This window comes from Dama dama, chromosome 12, assembly GCF_033118175.1.
Source record: "Dama dama isolate Ldn47 chromosome 12, ASM3311817v1, whole genome shotgun sequence".
Classification (NCBI taxonomy): Eukaryota; Metazoa; Chordata; class Mammalia; order Artiodactyla; family Cervidae; genus Dama; species Dama dama.
In genome coordinates, this window is record NC_083692.1 from 79,960,109 (window position 1) to 79,977,017 (window position 16,909).

Sequence of the window (16,909 nt, forward strand, 5' to 3'; positions counted from 1 at the left end):
CCCATCAGCTCTCCCTTCTCTCTTTTCTCTTTTCCTTCCCTGGTCCTGCCCTCTTCACTTCCTTTGACAAATTCTCTTTCCAATGGTGAGATATTTAAGACCAGAGGTAAGCCCAAGGGTCTAGCTGAAAAGTCTGTTCCCCTCCACTGTTTTCCTGGCAGCTGAGTGAGTTGGGAAGGACCTCAAGAGGGTGTCAGGGAGGGCTGGCAGAGCAGGTGAAGGCCCACACTCCACTTCAGTGCACCTCTCACTAGCTGGGGGCAGCCCATCATCAGTCCTTCCTTTTCTCCCCTTATTCCTAAAGGTGTGATTCAGACATCAGTGGAGACCAAAGGGGTCTTCAGCCTTCAGCAGAGTCAACAATGCCATGCTTGCCCCATAGGTCTGGTTTTGGGAACCCATCCACATCACAGCTTCCTGGGAGAAGATACTATAACTGTTTCACTGAACGAATCTGTTCTCAGAAACTGTGTCCAAGAAATGGAGGCCTGTACTAACTCTTTGATCCCTCCTTCCTTCCCTTCATTGTTGTCTTCTGGCTGAAGCCAAAAGCCTCTTCAAGCAGAGCTACGTGTACAAAGGATCTGACAGGATGGAGGCGGCCCGTCAGAGCGGGGCCTTGTCCTCCCACTGGTTGCCTTAACCACACAGCATGTAAGGTACAAGCAGGCATCTTCCCATTGAAGCAGCCTCCCCTGATTACCTGCACCTCGCACTTGGAAGGGAAGGTCACAAGGACCTGTCCTGACCTATCTACTCCCCAGGAGCCCTTGCTGGACTTACGAGACCTGGGCCAGGTCTAATGTTTGTTCCTGGGTGGACCCCTTCTCTACTCAAGGAGCCCACAGTGAGAGATGCTGGCCACCTGCTGGGCTCCCGTCCCAGTTGACTTTGGTTCAAGCCCTAAAACAGCCCAACTCCCTGGGGTCCCTCTCTCCCCTCCTTTGTGCCCATGAAGAACAAGACCACAGACTGGGAAGAATGAAGGGTGGAGGCAGCAGGCCCACTGTCACTGTGCCATCTTACCCTGACCCAGCCTTTTTCCAGCTGGGACCACAGGCCCCAGGAGGCACTGGCTTGCTCCCCTCTGCTGTCCCCCGCCCACTGTCCTAGTCTAGAACCCCTCTTCCTCTCTCCTTAGTCTTTTTATAGCTCCTCCTTTTCTCCACACTCCCCCTTCCTGCTTTCCCCTCTGGCCAAGCCCCACATCTTAATTTCCTTGGACAGTTTGAGACCAACAGAGAACCCAGAGGTGGTGGGAGCAGGGGAACGAGTCATTATCTCCTTAGTCCCAGAATGGAATCAACCCAAACTCTCCTCTGTGAAAGGGACTTAAAGCAGACTGTCCCCCAAAGGAGAAAGGAGAATGAGCCGAGAGGGTGGGCTCAGGCCTCTCTTCCAGCCCTTCAGCACAGTGACACGCTCTGAGAGACACCTGAGTGTGGAAAGGAAAGCAGGGCTCCAGCTTTACAAAATAAAGTGTTTGTTTATTATGAAATTAGAGATGGAGGCCCCTCCCCTTCCTCCCTCTTTCCCCTTCCCCAGCAGCCTCCCTCTTTCCTTCCCCTCCCCCAGGGGCTGGGAAGCATACAAGACGATGCCCAGAGCCAGGATGCCCAAGGCTGGTTGACAGCTGGGCAGAGCTCCAGGGAGGCGGCCACAGTGGGGGGCTGGAGCTCTCGCCCTGGGAGTCAGGCTGGCTCCCTCTCTCTGCTGGAGGCCAGTGGAGCCAGGATGAGGCCATGAGTGATGGATGGAACCATGCGGGCAGGTCTGTAGAGACAGGAGAGCCAGAGTGAGAGGCGGTGAGTGGGGGAGGGCTTTGGGCCAGCCTGGTGCTCCACGAGGTCTCAGGACACTAACCTGGGGCAGAACATCCCCTGCAGGAGGGTGGGCAGCAGTGGCTGGGCGTTTCTCTTGCTTTTGGGATGGACAACAGAAAAAACCAAAAAGCCAATCACAGGGACCCACAGAGAATGTGGGCAGATGTGGGCAGGAGACAGCATGTGTGTGCGCAAGGGAGACACATAGAGCTCTATGTGACAGATTCAGAACGGAGCAGACCAAAACAGAATCACAGTGAGAGAAGCGGGAGGTTCAGAGTCGGAGCCGCACAACCCAGACCCAGACAGGGAGCGGGTCAGAGACAGACAGATCCCTGGAGAGAGACGAACAGACGACCGGGGAGGAGGGACGTAAGGAGTAGGTTGCCTTGGGGAGGTGGGGAGGAGGGACACAGGGACTGGGGAGGCCTGGGGGCCCCTGGGCTGCTGCTGCCTGCCTGGACCCGGGGGGGCTCACTCAGAGGGCCTACGCTGCCGCCCTGCTTCGGTGGGGGAAGCGGGGGCAGGGCCAGGCCGGTTTCAGGGGGCCGGGGGCTCCTTGGCCCCGTAGAGCTCGGCCAGGGTGCGAAAGAGCGGCCCCCAGTCGTCCAGCGGCTCAGCCGGGCCCGGGGCGCCGCCGAGCTCGCTGCCGGAGCCCAGGGAGCTGAGGGAGCCGCAGGAAGAGCCGCGGCCCTCGTAGCCGTACACCTGCACGGAGTCGTAGGGTGGCACGCTGGGGTCCTCGTCCGCCTCGCGCAGCCGCAGCGCCAGCAGCTGCGCCACGTCGGCGGGGCCGGGGGGCCGGGGCTGGCGTGGCGCCCGCGCCCAGGGCAGCACATCGCGGCGCGCGGGCGGGCCCGGCGCCGGCGGGGCCGCCCCGTCAGGGTTCTGCAGGGCGCTGATGTCGAAGGCCTCCGTGTCCTCCTCGCCACCGCCCTCGTCGTCGTAGGTGATGATGTTCTCGCGCACGTCCTCCTCCTCGAGCACCATCAGGGCTTCTTGCTTCTGGCGCCGCAGAGCCACGAAGAGCACCACCAGGGCTGGGGGAGAGGCGCGCAAGTTCCATTTGGAACGGCCTAGGGGTGGCAAGCCCTAGCTTTGACCTTTGGCAAAACGCTTTTGAATCCTGACTTCAACCCTTTACTTGCTGTGTGACCACGGAGAGTTGCTTAACTTCTCTGAACCTCATTGGCCCTTGGATTGCTTGTGTGGAAAAGAGGGGAAACATGTTTACCCCTTAAGGTTGTTGAAAGGATGAAATACCAAGTGATGTGCCCAGCACCACACATGGCCCAGAGTTGGGGCTCAGTAAATAGTTTTTATGGCTCATGACTGTCCTTAGCTTGCAGGTCAGGGATATGAGGTCAGAGTGTTTCTTTTGGGGGTATTGGGCAGTGGGAAAACCCAGTCATGAGGGTTCCTGCACGACCTGGGATGCACTTCCCTATGTCCAGGGTCCTGCTTCTCTCCACACCCCCTGCAGGGCTGGACCTCACATCTATGAGCCCATCTATGGCTTGACTCACCCAGCAGTGTGCCCACGCAGGTGACGATGGCAAGCAGGGCCCCGGTGCTGAGCCCAGCAGGTGAGAGCTGAGCCTCGGGCCGGCAGGACGCCACGGAGCCATCAGGCCGGCAGCGGCACACACTGACAGTTACCGTGGCTGTGCTGCTCAGTACTGGCTGCCCCCAGTCCCACAGTTCTATGGGAACCAGGTAGGGGGCCTGGCGGGGTGGAGCGGGGCGAGAAGGCAGCAGCAGGCTGGCGGAGCCATCTGTAGGAGAGACAGGTCTTTGGGCACCTCCTGGGATACCTTCCCACTAAGGTCGGTGCAGTCCATGGAGACAAAGCTGTCCGTGGGGAAGGTTTGCAAAGAGCAAAACCACATCCACCTTCCTTTATTTATTTATTTTGGCCACACTGCATGGCTGGCAGGATCTCAGCTCCCCAACCAAGGACTGAACCCAGGCCGCTGCAGTGAAAGCCCTGAATCCCAGAATCCTTTGGCATCAATGGTAAAGAACCTGCCTGCCAATGCAGGAGACACAGAGATGTGAGTTTGCTTCCTGAGTCAGGAAGATGCCCTGGAGTGGGAAATGGCAACCCACTCCAGTATTCTTGCCTGGAGAATCCCATAGACAGAGGAGCCTGGCGGGCTACAGTCCATAGGGTCACAGAGTCGGATACAACTGAACACATACACACACCCACACACACACACAGAGGCCATCAAGGAACTCCCAAAACTGCATGTACATTCTGTAGGGTGGAGCCCCAGGTAGGTGGGTAGAGTTAGGGATGGTGGAGGAGGGGAGGGAAGCAGGTAAGGGCACAGCTGTAGGAGGCTACCCACCTTGGTTGTCCCGGACAGTGAAGTTGGCATCGGGGCCCAGAGGGCCATGAAAGGAGACACGGCTATTGTTGCCGACTTCGTCTCTGTCCAGGGCTCGGATGACCTGAATCAGCTGAGAGGAAGAAGAGAAACCTCGTATGGAGTGGGCAGCTGGAGGTCTTGAGGTCCCAACCTGCCTGCCTCAGTGGCTCACCTGGCCAGGGGCTGCAGAATCGCACACAAAGGTGTCATAGGGCTCAGCCAGCTGGGGAGCGTTGTCATTCTCGTCCAGGGTCTGGATGGCCACTTGCACCCGGGAGGCCTGTGCAGAGCTGTCTGAAGCCAGAACACGAACACGTGCACCCCACGCAAGCACACACATCACAGTTACACACAGTACATATGGTGTGTGAGTGTCACATCCAGAACATGGCATGCATGTGAGACACATGAGATATGCATGCAGTATGCAGGTAGCCTCAGTGTTGTGAAGTGAATGGAACAAGTGCATATAACATCCATGTGGTGCCCAAGAATATGTGGAATACATACCCCATATACATTCAACAGGAATGTAGCACCCATGACATACATGAACAATAACCCACATGCAGGGCACATGCACCATCAAGGAAAGGTAGACAGATGATGCATACTAGACAACAGCCATGAAAGATGCAACACATTCATACCATACATTCGATGTACTCAGTGTTTAAAACAAATACAACATACACAAAGGGAATGTTCTCTATATACAGTGAATGTAGCATCACCACCCCCCAGGATGCAGAGAATGCATTTTCATGCACGAAAACAGTGGGACAGACATACACGCATGTGCACTTGGGCACATACACACATGCATACACACACACACGCCCTCTCAGAGGTCTGGGAGGCTGTGGTGTAGCAATGAGTATCACTTAGAATTGACCTTGGGGAGGGAGGGGCTACCTGATTCTCAGGAGCAGAGCCAGGCCAGCCTGGGTACCACAGCCATAGACAGGCCCCCTCATCATTGGGTGGCCCCCATCATTACCCTGCCTCACTCCTCACTGCCAATGGCATCCACGAGAAAATGAAAAATATGCATCCCTGCCCTTCCCAGCACTCGCTCATCTCCCCTAGGCTAAATCTCTGAGTTCCTTTAGTCTTTCCCCCAAGTTGAGGGAGAGCTGGTTGGCTCTTGGGAAGGGGCTGAGGTCACAGCCTAGATAGAGGAGTGGACTACCTGGCTAAAGGGTCTGGGAGATGGGACAGGGCTGGGGTCCATCTTTCACTGCAGTAAGGGCTCAGGGCCTGCTAGTCAGTATTGGGATTTGTGGGGGTGGGGAGCAGGATTTGGCAGGAGGTAAGAAGACAGGGAAATACATGCGCGCGCGCGCACACACACACACACACACACAGGGCTATGTGAACAGACGGCCAACGCACACACAGGAATGATCACATGGACATACATGCACGCACTGTCACACAGCTGCATGGTCATAAACATAAACCGATCCACATATAGTTCAACACATATGGTGGAGGAGATAACAGCTGAGACTGCAGCCAGACTGAGGCCCCACCACTTAATGTCTGCGTGACCTCGGGAAGTTACTTAACTTCTCTTTGCCTGAGTTTCCTCCTTTTAAAATGGGGGGGAAAAAACCATACCTTCCTCATAAAGTTGTGGTGATGATGAAGTGAATGCATCTATGTTTGGTACTCAGAACAGTGTCCGATACACAGTAAGTAGTAAATTATTACTACTTGTCCACACACACTCACATACACAAAACAATGTATACAAACAGCTACTTGTGTCTACCACTGTGCTGTGCTTAGTCGCTCAGTCGTGTCTGACTCTTAGTGACCCCATGGACTGTAGTTCACTATGCTCCTCTGTCCAGGGGTTTTCTCCAGGCAAGAATACTGGAGTGGGTTGCCATGCCCTCCTCCAGGGGATCTTCCCAACCCAGGGATGGAACCGGGGTCTCCTGCATTGCAGGCAGATTCTTTACTAGCTGAGCTACCAAGTTTCACTATACATATCCAATTACATATATGCACAAATAATATAACTCTATACACTCAACTACATACACATATATATGCAACTATAGATATATACTCACAAGCAGATGTGTAGGTATGTATATGTATTTTTCACACACATGGAAGGACGCACCCACATGTACACACACACATAGCTCTTTAGCTCCTCACTGACGTGGTATAAGTGTGTATGCACACAGGGACAACTCCCAGAGACAGGACATGGACAGCAAACGTAGGAGAACCTGAGGCATGAGCAGGCATAGCAAGGAGGGGTTCACAGAAGGGAAGGAGGTCTCCCTGCCCCCACAGGCCACGGCTGCCCAGAGGCGGCTGAACCACGCCGCTGATGACTGGTGACTGACACGGGCAGTGCAGGGAGCTGGCCCTTCTCTCCTTCCTTGAGGGCTTCCCACAAACTTCGCAGGGAGAGGTTTCTGGCGGCCCCCGGTCAGCTCCAGGAGGAGGGCCCAGCTCTTCCCTGTTCCCACTTCAGCCTGAAGCAGAGACTGGGCCAGGCAGGGTCTCCCAGGGTGCATGTCGGGGTTCTTAGGGATTGAGAGCTATCTGAGGTTAGATTTATGTTGACTCGGGGAAAGTCAGGTATGGGAGCAAATTAAAGGTGAGGGGAGATGCTTAAGCCAACCCACTGTGCCCAGTCCAGCCCGGGAGACCAGGAAGCCTGCCTGGTGGTAATGGTCCAGGCTGGGTGCCTAGCAGTGATACCCTGGGTGGGGGTGTGTGGCACTCACACCCGCCTCGCCCCATCCCCAGGGATGGCCCCTCTGCCGAGGCTGCCGCCTCCTCCCAGGTCTCCGGGAGGCCCAGGACTCCTCACCAAGTTCTGTGGCCAGCACTGTGAGGTTGTGCCAGACACGAGCCTCTCGGTCCAGGGGCACTGCCGTGCGGATGCTGCCGTCCTCAGGCTCGATGGAGAAGCAGCGCTCCAGGTCCGAGTGCGGGAGGATGGAGTATCTGGGGAGATGGAGCCAGGTGGGGGCACTGAACTGGGGCAGGGCCGAGCTGGTAGCCACCCCTCCCTCCCACCTGTTCACCTTTGCGGGGCCTCCTGGCTCATCTGGGCAAAGGGCCTTCAGGAGCTGACCAGGCAGCGCCTGCCTGTGTGCCTGGAGCCATCATTCACGTTAGGGGCTCCTCGAAAGGGGCAGTCAGCAATACCAAACACCCATCCTATGACATGGGCTGCTGAGTTTCTTGACGGTGTGGGAAGAGAGAGAGGTGACATGGGGCAAACACTGCCTGTCTTTCTGACTCCTGGGCTCTGTCCTGGGGACCGAGGACCTGAGTTCTAGCTCCGCTCTGTCTCAGACTAGCTGTGTGACCTTGGGCCAATCTTTTAACCCGTTCCCTCAGCTATCAAAGGAGAATGACACTGGCCCCTCCGTCAGTGCTGTGACAGGGATGCTGGGCAGCAGGCTGGGCAGGTGGAAAGAGTGGGTCTTCTTGAGGCCGGCAAGTCTGGATTGGAATTCCAGCATTGCTGCTTACTGTGTGACCTGGGGCACGTTAATGCAACCTCTCAGGGCTGAGCCTCTAAAGCAGCTGGAGCCAAGAAGACTCCTACCCTTATCTTCAATCCTCCTCTCACAAGTTGTTGTGAAAATGAAATGTTATCAAGTGAGTAAAATGTGAGGCGCTGAGGGAGTGATCAATAGCCACAGCCACAGCCATCAACTGAGAGGGCGCACTCATCAGATGAAATGCCATATCTGCTCTCACGGCCACTGGGAGGCGCCACTGCCATCCACGCAGGGATGGGTGGAGAGTCGGGCTAGCAGGTCCTCCAGCCCTCCCCTGGCCCCCAGGCCTGCAGTGGGGAAGACTTCTGCTAGGAGGGGAGTGTGATGGGCAGGAGTGGGGTGGGGGGGTGCATCCTTGGGAGGGAATAGCCTGCTCCTGGGCCCTTTCCCTGAGGCCCCGCCCTGCCCCGCCAGCTCACCTGATGGGGCTGGCGGGGGAGTCCAGGTCGGTGGCTGACACCTGGCCCACCAGGGTCCCAGGACCCTTGTTCTCAGGCACGGCCAGGCGGTAGGCAGCCTGGGTGAAGGCAGGTGGCTCTGGAGCGTCCTGCACAGCCACACGCACCGAGGCCACATCCTTGAAGGGCCCTCGCCGCAGATAGGCTGGGTCGATGAGCGTATTGGTGGCCTCCACGCGGAAAGAGTAGGTGCGACGGGTCTCAAAGTCTAAGGGCTACGGTGAGGGAGATGGAGTTACTGAGGCAGGTGGGCACCAGAGGGGCAGCGGCCTTGGTGGTCAGGGTGGCGGGGGGCAGATTATTTGGTCAGAACTCCAGGTCTGCCCCCCAGTTCCACCAGACTTGCCCTGTGCGAAGTCCTGAGCCAGCCACTCCCCCACTCTGAGCCCCAGACTCTCATCTGAAGGACGAGGAGAGGACCACATTCTCTAAGCTCCAACACAGAGATCCCAAGTCTGCTCTAGCCTGTCGTGTGGGGCAGGAGGCGGGTGTGAGTGGGTCTGAAGCACTCACCTTGCGGACAGTGAGGAGCCCATCTCGACCCTGGGAGTCTGTGCTGATGCTGAAGGCCTCTGACCCCTCCCCGTCGAGGATGCTGTATGCCATGAGGGCGTTGTCCCCCAGGTCTGGGTCCTGGGCCCGCAACCGGCCCACCAGGGTACCCGGCCCAGCGGTCTCCACCACAGAGAACTGGTACAGGCCTTGGGGTGGATGGAGGGGGATGTTCTTAGACAGGTCCTCAGCCCTCCTTCCTCCCCCAGCACATCCTTCTCCCAGGCCTGGTTGGGGGAAGGGTTGGGGGCAGGCTTCTCCAGAGGCGATAGGGGTGGGGCGGGGTGGTTAAAGGATGGCTCAGGTGGCGGCACTGGCCTCTTACTCTGAGGGAACTTGGGGGGGTTGTCGTTGACATCGCTGAGGGTGACCGTCACCGTGGTGCTGCCCGACAGCCCCCCCATGTGGCCGCCCATGTCCTTGGCTTGAATCACCACTAAGAACTCCTCCTGCGTCTCCCGGTCCATGTTGGGGATGGCAGTCCGCACCACTCCTAGGGAGAGACAACGGGTCAGGGTTGCCTGATCCCACAGCTGTCTCACCCGGCTCCCGAGTTCTAGCCTCACCAGTCTGGGGGTCCACAGAGAAGAAAGGTAGTCCATCCAACACGGTGTACACCAACTTGGCGCTGTTCCCATAGCTGGGGTCATCGGCGTCGTGAGCAGTCACCTGGATCACTGATGTCCCTGCAGGGGGTTCCGGCACCCCACTCAGCCAGGACAGAGCCAAGTGGGGAAGAAGAGCAGATGAGTGGGAACCAGGCATGAGCAGGGCTGAATTGAAGGAGATGGGTTCTGAAAGCAGGAGATGGGGGCAGAAAGCAGTGGGGGAAGGGGAGGCGAGGGCCCTCCAGGATGTCCAGACCTAGGGTACTCACCCACATTGGACATCTCGGGCACTGTGGCATGGTAGGGCCCGAGGGGAAAGATGGGTGGGTTGTCGTTGATGTCTTGCACCTTGATAATGAACTCCGATGGGGGCTCCAGGGGTCGGTTGGAGGCTCGGTCCACGGCTTGGGCCAGTAGCACGTACTGTGCCTTCTCCTCCCGGTCCAGGCTCTTGGTGACATGGATATTGCCTGTGGCCTCATCAATCACAAATACGGTGCCTGCGCCCTCTCCGGTCAGCAGGTACTTGGTGCGGCCCTCACCCCTGTCCACATCTGAATGCAGCTGTAGGGGTCGGGGAAAGATGGCGGCAGGTTCCAAGAATGGTGACAGAAAGTTAGAGTCTACATCTAGGATTGAGGGCAGTGTTGGGAATCCTAGGGACCAAGGTCATTGCAGAAGTGATGAAGTTGCAGAGGAGGGCCTTGAGAGTCAGGGGAGACGTGGGAGGGGCTGAGCCTTACCTTGCCAATAAGGACAGGCTCTGGTCCAGCATACTCCTCAATGACAAAGAACTGGTTCCACACCCAGCTCCTTCGGGTCCGAAGCAGTGATGGTTCTGGGCGCCCCCGGGACCCTGCCCAAGCCCGGGCTGGAGCTGCCAGGCGCCCCATGCAGCCCCAGCCACCCAGCCAGGCCAGCAGGAGCCTCACCAGGCCCCACATGTTTGGGCTCCAGCCAAGGCTCTGTTCACTGCTCCTGGGTGCTGAGGCATGAGCTGGCTGGGGCAGAGGGGCAGAGGCGTGGGGGCTACCCCATGGATCCACACCTGCAGGACAGGCAGCTGTTCAGGGTCGAGGAAACCCTTACCATCTCCTCCCAAAGTTAGATGCTCCAAAGATAAGACCTCCAAGGAACCAGACACCCCACTACCCAGAACCCAGAATGAGAACGAGAGCAATCTGATCTTTCCCTCCACCCAGGCTCTCTGCCTGTATTCACCTCCAGCCCTCCAAGCTGATAAATCTTTGGCCAGTCAACTCTGAATAGGAAAGCCTGGGAAGAAAATAGGAGAGGGGATGCTGGGAGGGCTTGGAACTGCAAATCTGGCCCGAGCTCCCAGGGTGGGTGTGCAGCTAGGTGCTGGAGGAGATGGGGGCTACCAGGGCAAGGGCTTAAAAATCCAGGAATTGGGATTCATGGAGGTGTGGTCTCAGGGTGCCGAGGGTCAGGCTGAAATGATGAGGAGGGCTGCCTCAGACAGGGTTGAGAACCTGTGAAAGTCTGTCCTCCACAGGAACCCCTCCTCTCCAGAATCTGCTCCCTGGCACACTGCTAGCTGAAGTCCTTGAAGGGGGACCGGGCTCACAGACAGAGTGGGAGGGGGGAGCTGAAAAAAGAGGGGCGGTAGAAGCCGGGAGACTGGGGAGGCAGACCCAGAGGCTAGAGACACAGCGAGATGCAGGGTGAGAACAAGACTCGGGGACTGTCCGCAGAGACAGAGAAAGAATGGCAGCAAGAGACAGGATTTGGAAAGAGATCAAAGGAGGTAGTCTGGGTGTCTGAAAGGCAGAGAGGAGTCCTGGGTACCAGGCTCCAGAATGGGTGGAAGGGCGGCCAGCACTGTGATAAGCAGAAAGGGGCGGCTTCAACTGCGGGGGTCAGAGCAGGCCGCCCCAGCTCAGAACTTCATTCTGGGAGAGGGGGCAGCCGGGAGGGGATGCAGGAAGGGAGGTAGACAGAGGACCCTTCCCACCGCTGTCTCCCCCCCCTCCTCCTAGGGGGGACCCCTCAACTGCTGTGGCTGCGCCCCTCCTCCCCCAGAGCAGACACACACCTGACAGTCCTTTCCTTCCCGAGGGAAGAGGGAAGCCGGAGGGAAGCCGGGGACCAGAGAGGGTGGCGGGACGGAGAGGAGAAGGTAGGGGTAGAGGAGTGGGAACCAGGATAGCGGGAAGGGAAGAGGAGAGGAGGGAGAGGGTAGGATCGGGGAGAGAAAGGAAAGCGGGAAAAGGAAGACAGGAAAGGAGAGAGAGGTGGAGGAAGAAAAAGGCAAAGAGGAAGAGGAGATGGAGCAAGACAGGCAAGAGGGAGAGAGAAGGGTTGGGGAGACAGGGAAGGGGCGGAAAAAGCAAATAGGCAGAAGAGGAGGCAGGATGAAGAGAAATCGAGGGAGAGGAATAATGGGGAAAAAGAGGAAAAGAGGTGCGAGGGAAGAAGGGAAAGCGGTAGAGCGCGGGAGAAGGGAGCCGGCAGTGGCTCCCAGCCGCGGAGCGCACCGCTCACCGCTCTGAAGACACCCGCAGGCTGCGGGCCCCCTGCTGCCCCTTCGCGGATTCCCGACCGTGGGCTCCAGGGCAGGCGCCCTTACCTGGCAGTGCCTAGGGGCCCAGCTTGGCGGGGAGCGCTCCCGCCTGCCCCCGTTGCCGGGTCCCGGGGGCGCAGCCCCGAGCCGATCGGAGCGGGCGCCGCGGCTCCGCTGCAGGTCTGAGCGGCCCCGGCGAGAACAAGGGAGCGAGACGGAGGGGGCGGGGGAAGGAGGCTCCGCCTGCGGAGGAGCGAGGCGGCTCCGCGCCGCGCGGGAGAGGCGAGCCCAGCCTCCGACCCTCCCCGGCCAGCCCGGGCCGCGCGGCGAGGGCGGGGGTGGTGCCTGGTGCCCGCCCCCTCGGCGCTGCTGGCCGCCAGGCGCATACAGATGCGGCGCCCCTCCCGGGCCGGGCCCACAGCGCCCTGAGGGGCACTCGGGTGGGAGTGCGTCCACGCCTCGGCGCCAGGCCGTTTCCGAAGAGCTAGCGGGGAGGACGCATCGCGGGGCGCGAAGCGGCCCGCAGCCGGACGAAGGGCGAGCGCACGGTGAGCCCGGGAACCCGGAACCCACTGCGGAGGCCCGGCTCGCAGCAGCTCCCGGACCGGCCTTGGGAACTGCGGAGGACCTCGGTTGTGAGACGGCGGCATTTTGGGAATCTATGCAGGGAAGGATAGCGGGCCGGCTGGGGGCCTTAAGCACGGGTGAAGGGTCCAGGGAGTCCGCGGGCTTGGCCCAGGGAACAAACAGGTCAGGGACCGAGGTAAGACATCCGCGGGAGGGCACGGAGCGTTTTGGGGAAGCTCGTTTACAGAAGCCTACTGAGCGAGCTGCTGCCGCCCCCTGGTGGCAGTTATGGGAGACACCTTGAAGGTGGTGAGCAGGTGACCAAACTGCCTCTAGCAACAGGACTGGACCGTCTTCTTCCCAGGGGGTCTCCCTCGCTGGGGGGAGGGGGAAGCCGCACAGCTGTGGTGTGGTCTGAGCCGAGGCAGGGATGGAGGGAGGGCAGGGAGTCCCCTCTCCGGGAAGCAGCAGCCTAAGTGTATGAAATGCAAGTAATGCTGGCTGCACTTCACAGGAGACAGCCTCCACTTCAGTTTGGCTCTCACCCAGGCCCTGGCCAAGGAAAGCCACTCAATCACACACTAGTTAAAACTAAGTCAGATTTTTATTATTTTCCATAGACCACATCATTTAATAATAAAAAAAATAAAAATAAAAATTGAACAAAAGGAAAAGGTGGATATAAAGTGGAACCGGTGGGCAGGAGGCAAGGGCTGCAGGACAGAAAAGACTGGGAACCGCAGGGGCCCTGGGACTCAGGAGGAGATGCTGATTCAGCTCATAGGTGACCCAGTCCTGGCCCCGGCTGTTCCCAAAAGGGGGGTTCGAGTACCAGAGGTGGTGAGCAGGATAGAGGAAAAAACAAGGGAGGTTTGGGGCTCTTGGCTGTTCCCCACTTCTCAGCCAATACCTCCCTCCCTAACTTAGCTCTTCCCTCTCACAGACTTCACTGGAAATGAGAGGAGAGGGCTGAGTCCCAAGAGATAGATTATGGAGGTGGGGTCGGGGTGGGAAGGTGGCCACTGCTCCATTTGGTATTTGGGGACAGGTGGCAGCCAGACTTCAGCACTGGGCAAATGGTGTGAAAGAGCCCTGGTTCCAAGGTGGTGGAGATTGTACCTATCCCTCTGTGGCCTCGAACCCACCCGGGGCAGGGTGGCCCGTGCCTGCAGCTCTCCCTAGTGTTCTCCCGGCTAGCGGCGCCCACCCCGGTCCCGCACAGGTGTGCTCCGACTCCGGCTCCTGCTGTGGCGCTTGGTGTCTCTGCGGTCCCGCTCCCTGCCTCGCTCCCGCTCCCGGTCCCGCTCCCGCTCTCGATCCCCCCGGTCCCGCTCCCGCTCCCTCTCCCGCTCCCGGTCCCGCTCTCGGCTGTGCTCTCGCCGCTTCTCTCGCTCCAGCTGCCGGGTCCGTTCCCGCTCGGCCTCCTTCTCCCTCTCCTTCTGCTCCTCTTCTTCTTGCTCCTTTCGCCGCTTCTCCCGCTCCTTGGCCCGTTCAGCCCGCTCTGCCTCCTTCTGAACAATCTGTAGCAGGCAGGGAAGGCAGACAAGAGGCATCTCAACCCCGTTCACACTAGTCCCACCTGGTCCCCCTGCTCCTGGACCCCGCACTCCTAGCTCAGGATCACCGTCCCGCCTTGCTGTTACACAGGAAGGGGGAGGGCCCAGCCACCTGACCTTGTCTCAGAGCCCCAAGCCCTCCCACTTTTCACCTGCTACAGGCATGACAGGTAGCAGCACCATCCATGCCTGGCCTCTCATATTTCCCAAGCTACTGAGAGGTGAAAAAAAATCTCTATTTCCTTCAGTGGAGTAGCATAAGCCTAAAATTCCCAAAAGGCCCATCAAGAAAAAAGCCCCCTTAAAAAAGCTAAAATCCCTAGAAAGGAAAAAGAAGAAAAATGGCAGAGTTTATAAAATACAAATTTTTCAGCTAACTAAAAGCAACTTCCAAGAAGTGTGGTTGGCACAGCCAGTTTGGATACACACACAAAGTTCCAATCTCCATGTCTTCTACTACCTTTTTGGGTCTGGCTGCTCTATGGCACAATCAACTGGGTCTTGAAACTGCCTCTTTCCATGATGCTTAGCCTCTGCCCTATTATCCTTAGCCGATAGGATATCTAAGCCTACTCCTCCCATAGTCACATGACTCTGCCCTCCCGGCCCCCCAGCCTTGATGAATCTCTGAGCAGGGCGGGCAGGCAGGCACTCACCTGGCTGTCAGTCAGCGGGAGCCAATAGATGCAGGGAGCTGCCTTGGTCTTGCGGAAAAGGTCGTCCAGCAGCTTGGCAGGTGGTTCCTCCTGAGCTTTCTCTGAGGTGGAAAGAAGTGGTTCAGACTTGATGCACATGACTCTGTGGCCCGTCCCATTTGGGTCCCTTGCCCACTTACAGGCGGGTACTGTGTCCCCGAAGCTAAGTACCTTTCTTCTCACTCTTCTTTTCTTTAGACTTTGCGCGTTCCTTCCGGCGGCGATCACGGGACCGGGATCGGGAATGGGGCCCTTCTCGAACTTTGTCCCGATCCCACTCACGCTCGGATCGAGTCCGCTCCCGCCGCTCCATTTCCCGTTCCCGTTCTGCCCACTGCTCCCGAACCGCCCGCTCCTGCTCCCGCTGCTCTGCCCTGGGGTGCTGTGGTGGCTGGGCTGGGGGTGGGGGCGGGGGGTGCAGTGGCCGTGGTATCCCCTGCTCTTCTGTCTTAGTTTCAGAGGGACGGTCCACCAAGAGGCCTCGGTGATAGTCCAGCTGCAGGTAGAGAAGGTACAAGGGTGGAGACAACATCACCCCACTGAAGGAGCACGGCTCAACTCGGAACCAAAGTGGAGGGGAGAGGACACTCAGAGACCCCCGGTTTGGCCAGGGTCTCGCTGCAATCTCGCGAATGATGGCCCCCCCGCCCCTCCCCTCTTTCCCCTCCCTCACGAGGGAGTCTTACCTCATCTTGCTCAGCATAGTCAGCACAAAGGAATTTGGGGTTGGACTGGGGCCATTTGACTCCATGCAGAGCTGTGCGGGTGGCAACTGCTTCCTCCACTGTCGAGTACTGACGAGGAAGGGAGAGGCAGAAGGTCACAACAGGCCTTCCCTCCCTCCCACTGCCACAAGGCCTCAAACCTGCCCACGCTGGCCACAGAAGGAGATATAGGGCACAACCTAGAGAACCAGCTCCTTCCCCTCACCGTTACAAAGCAGTGAGATTTGATCTTGTCAATCCAAAAAGCCTCTTCCACCAGAGTTCCTGTACGTCCCAACAACTCCTTCAGTTGGCCTAAAGTGAAGGGACGGACCTGCCAATGAGAATGAAACTTCAGGGTCTGGAAGAAGGCAAGAAATATGCTCAGGTCAGGCTCCCTACAAACTTGAGACAACCCTGCAGGGTGATACTTTTTTCTCATTTTTCAGATGAGACAGGTTGTGAGGTTAAGCAACTCACTCAGTCAATGAGTGAGTAACCAGCAGACCTAAGAGCTGAACCTAAGAAACACGAGTCCAAAGCTCTGACTCCACATCAAGCTGCACTGTGGGAAATGATGACTTACCAAATTGGAGATGTGGACGATGTTACTGATCTTGCCCCGGGGTGGGGAGGGCACCTGAGCAGTCCGGACTGGGTCATCAATCGTAATGGAAACTCCTGACTTCTGCTGGCTAATGGAACGTCGAGTTAAGGTATCTCCTAAAGTCACTATCAAATAGAGCACATGAATCGTTTTCAGCAGGGAGCAATGCTGGCTTTCACCTTCAGCAGGACTTTTAAATTCCCTACCAGTAGTCACCCTTCCATCTAAATGTGCTGAGCACCTGCACTGTGCAAGGTACAGTCCAGGCTGATCTCATTATGGAGACGCAAAGATTAAACAGATTCGAACCTGGCCCTCAAGTAGCTTGGTAACAGGAAGACGACAAGACAGATGTATAAAATACTACAACACAAGGCAGAAGACACTCGATGCTGGAAGAGGTCCAAATCAGGTGCTCTGGGGATGCAGGGAGCCACACGTTTCACTCAGGGCTGCACCCACCTTTCTTGACTTCATGTTCCACAGGTGGGGGCAAGGCCACCTCCACTGAGACCTGGGGAGGTACAGGGGCTTCTGCTTCAGGCTCCTTCTCTTCTTCCTCCTCTTCCCTCTGCCCATTCTCCTGGCCCTCGGCAGGTACCACCTGTAAGGTATCAGGTAACAGAGGGATTCTTAAACACCAAACTGGCATATTCTTTTCTGCCTCTGGTTTCTTGGGGAGAGATGGTGGTAGTCAGCCTAAAGTATTCTTTCCACTAGGGGGGAGATTTCATTATTAGGTTCACCTCTGTCACATCCTGGGATTGGTAATACCTTAACTCGTCCATGAGGAAAACTAAGGCAGGAATTGGCAAATTTTTTCTGTATAGAGCAAGACAGTAAACATTATACAATTTGTGAGTCATATAGTTCCAACTACTCAACTCTTGATATT

At 57.6% G+C, this 16,909-nt stretch overlaps 2 protein-coding genes across 7 annotated transcripts in view; both read right to left on the reverse strand.

The window, feature by feature from the left end:
- Positions 1 to 1,529: 1,529 nt before the first annotated feature.
- CDH24 (cadherin 24) lies at positions 1,530 to 12,061 on the reverse strand. 2 transcript variants are annotated; one of them, XM_061157793.1, is made up of 14 exons: positions 11,952 to 12,054; positions 10,583 to 10,636; positions 10,105 to 10,409; positions 9,631 to 9,925; positions 9,320 to 9,439; positions 9,079 to 9,246; positions 8,715 to 8,902; positions 8,163 to 8,416; positions 7,041 to 7,177; positions 4,371 to 4,492; positions 4,178 to 4,289; positions 3,350 to 3,598; positions 1,864 to 2,863; positions 1,530 to 1,773 (listed from the first exon to the last, which is right to left on the reverse strand). In XM_061157793.1, exons 3-13 carry the CDS (start codon positions 10,303 to 10,305, stop codon positions 2,364 to 2,366), a joined length of 2,346 nt encoding a protein of 781 aa, XP_061013776.1. In that variant the 5' UTR covers positions 10,306 to 10,409; positions 10,583 to 10,636; positions 11,952 to 12,054; the 3' UTR covers positions 1,530 to 1,773; positions 1,864 to 2,363. The 2 variants fall into 2 exon arrangements, with proteins under 2 accessions (XP_061013776.1, XP_061013775.1); XM_061157792.1 differs by lacking the exon at positions 10,583 to 10,636 and having other exon boundaries at positions 11,952 to 12,061.
- Positions 12,062 to 13,037: 976 nt separating this feature from the next.
- ACIN1 (apoptotic chromatin condensation inducer 1) overlaps positions 13,038 to 16,909 on the reverse strand; it is a 37,977-nt gene continuing 34,105 nt past the window's right edge. For all 5 annotated transcript variants that reach the window (XM_061157796.1, XM_061157795.1, XM_061157794.1 and 2 more), the window contains 7 exons: positions 16,477 to 16,618; positions 15,994 to 16,139; positions 15,634 to 15,741; positions 15,390 to 15,497; positions 14,875 to 15,199; positions 14,665 to 14,765; positions 13,038 to 13,972 (listed from right to left, as the gene is read on the reverse strand). In XM_061157796.1, the coding sequence (XP_061013779.1) occupies positions 13,646 to 13,972; positions 14,665 to 14,765; positions 14,875 to 15,199; positions 15,390 to 15,497; positions 15,634 to 15,741; positions 15,994 to 16,139; positions 16,477 to 16,618 (1,257 nt within the window). In that variant the 3' untranslated portion in view covers positions 13,038 to 13,645. The remainder of the gene's footprint in view (positions 13,973 to 14,664; positions 14,766 to 14,874; positions 15,200 to 15,389; positions 15,498 to 15,633; positions 15,742 to 15,993; positions 16,140 to 16,476; positions 16,619 to 16,909) is intronic.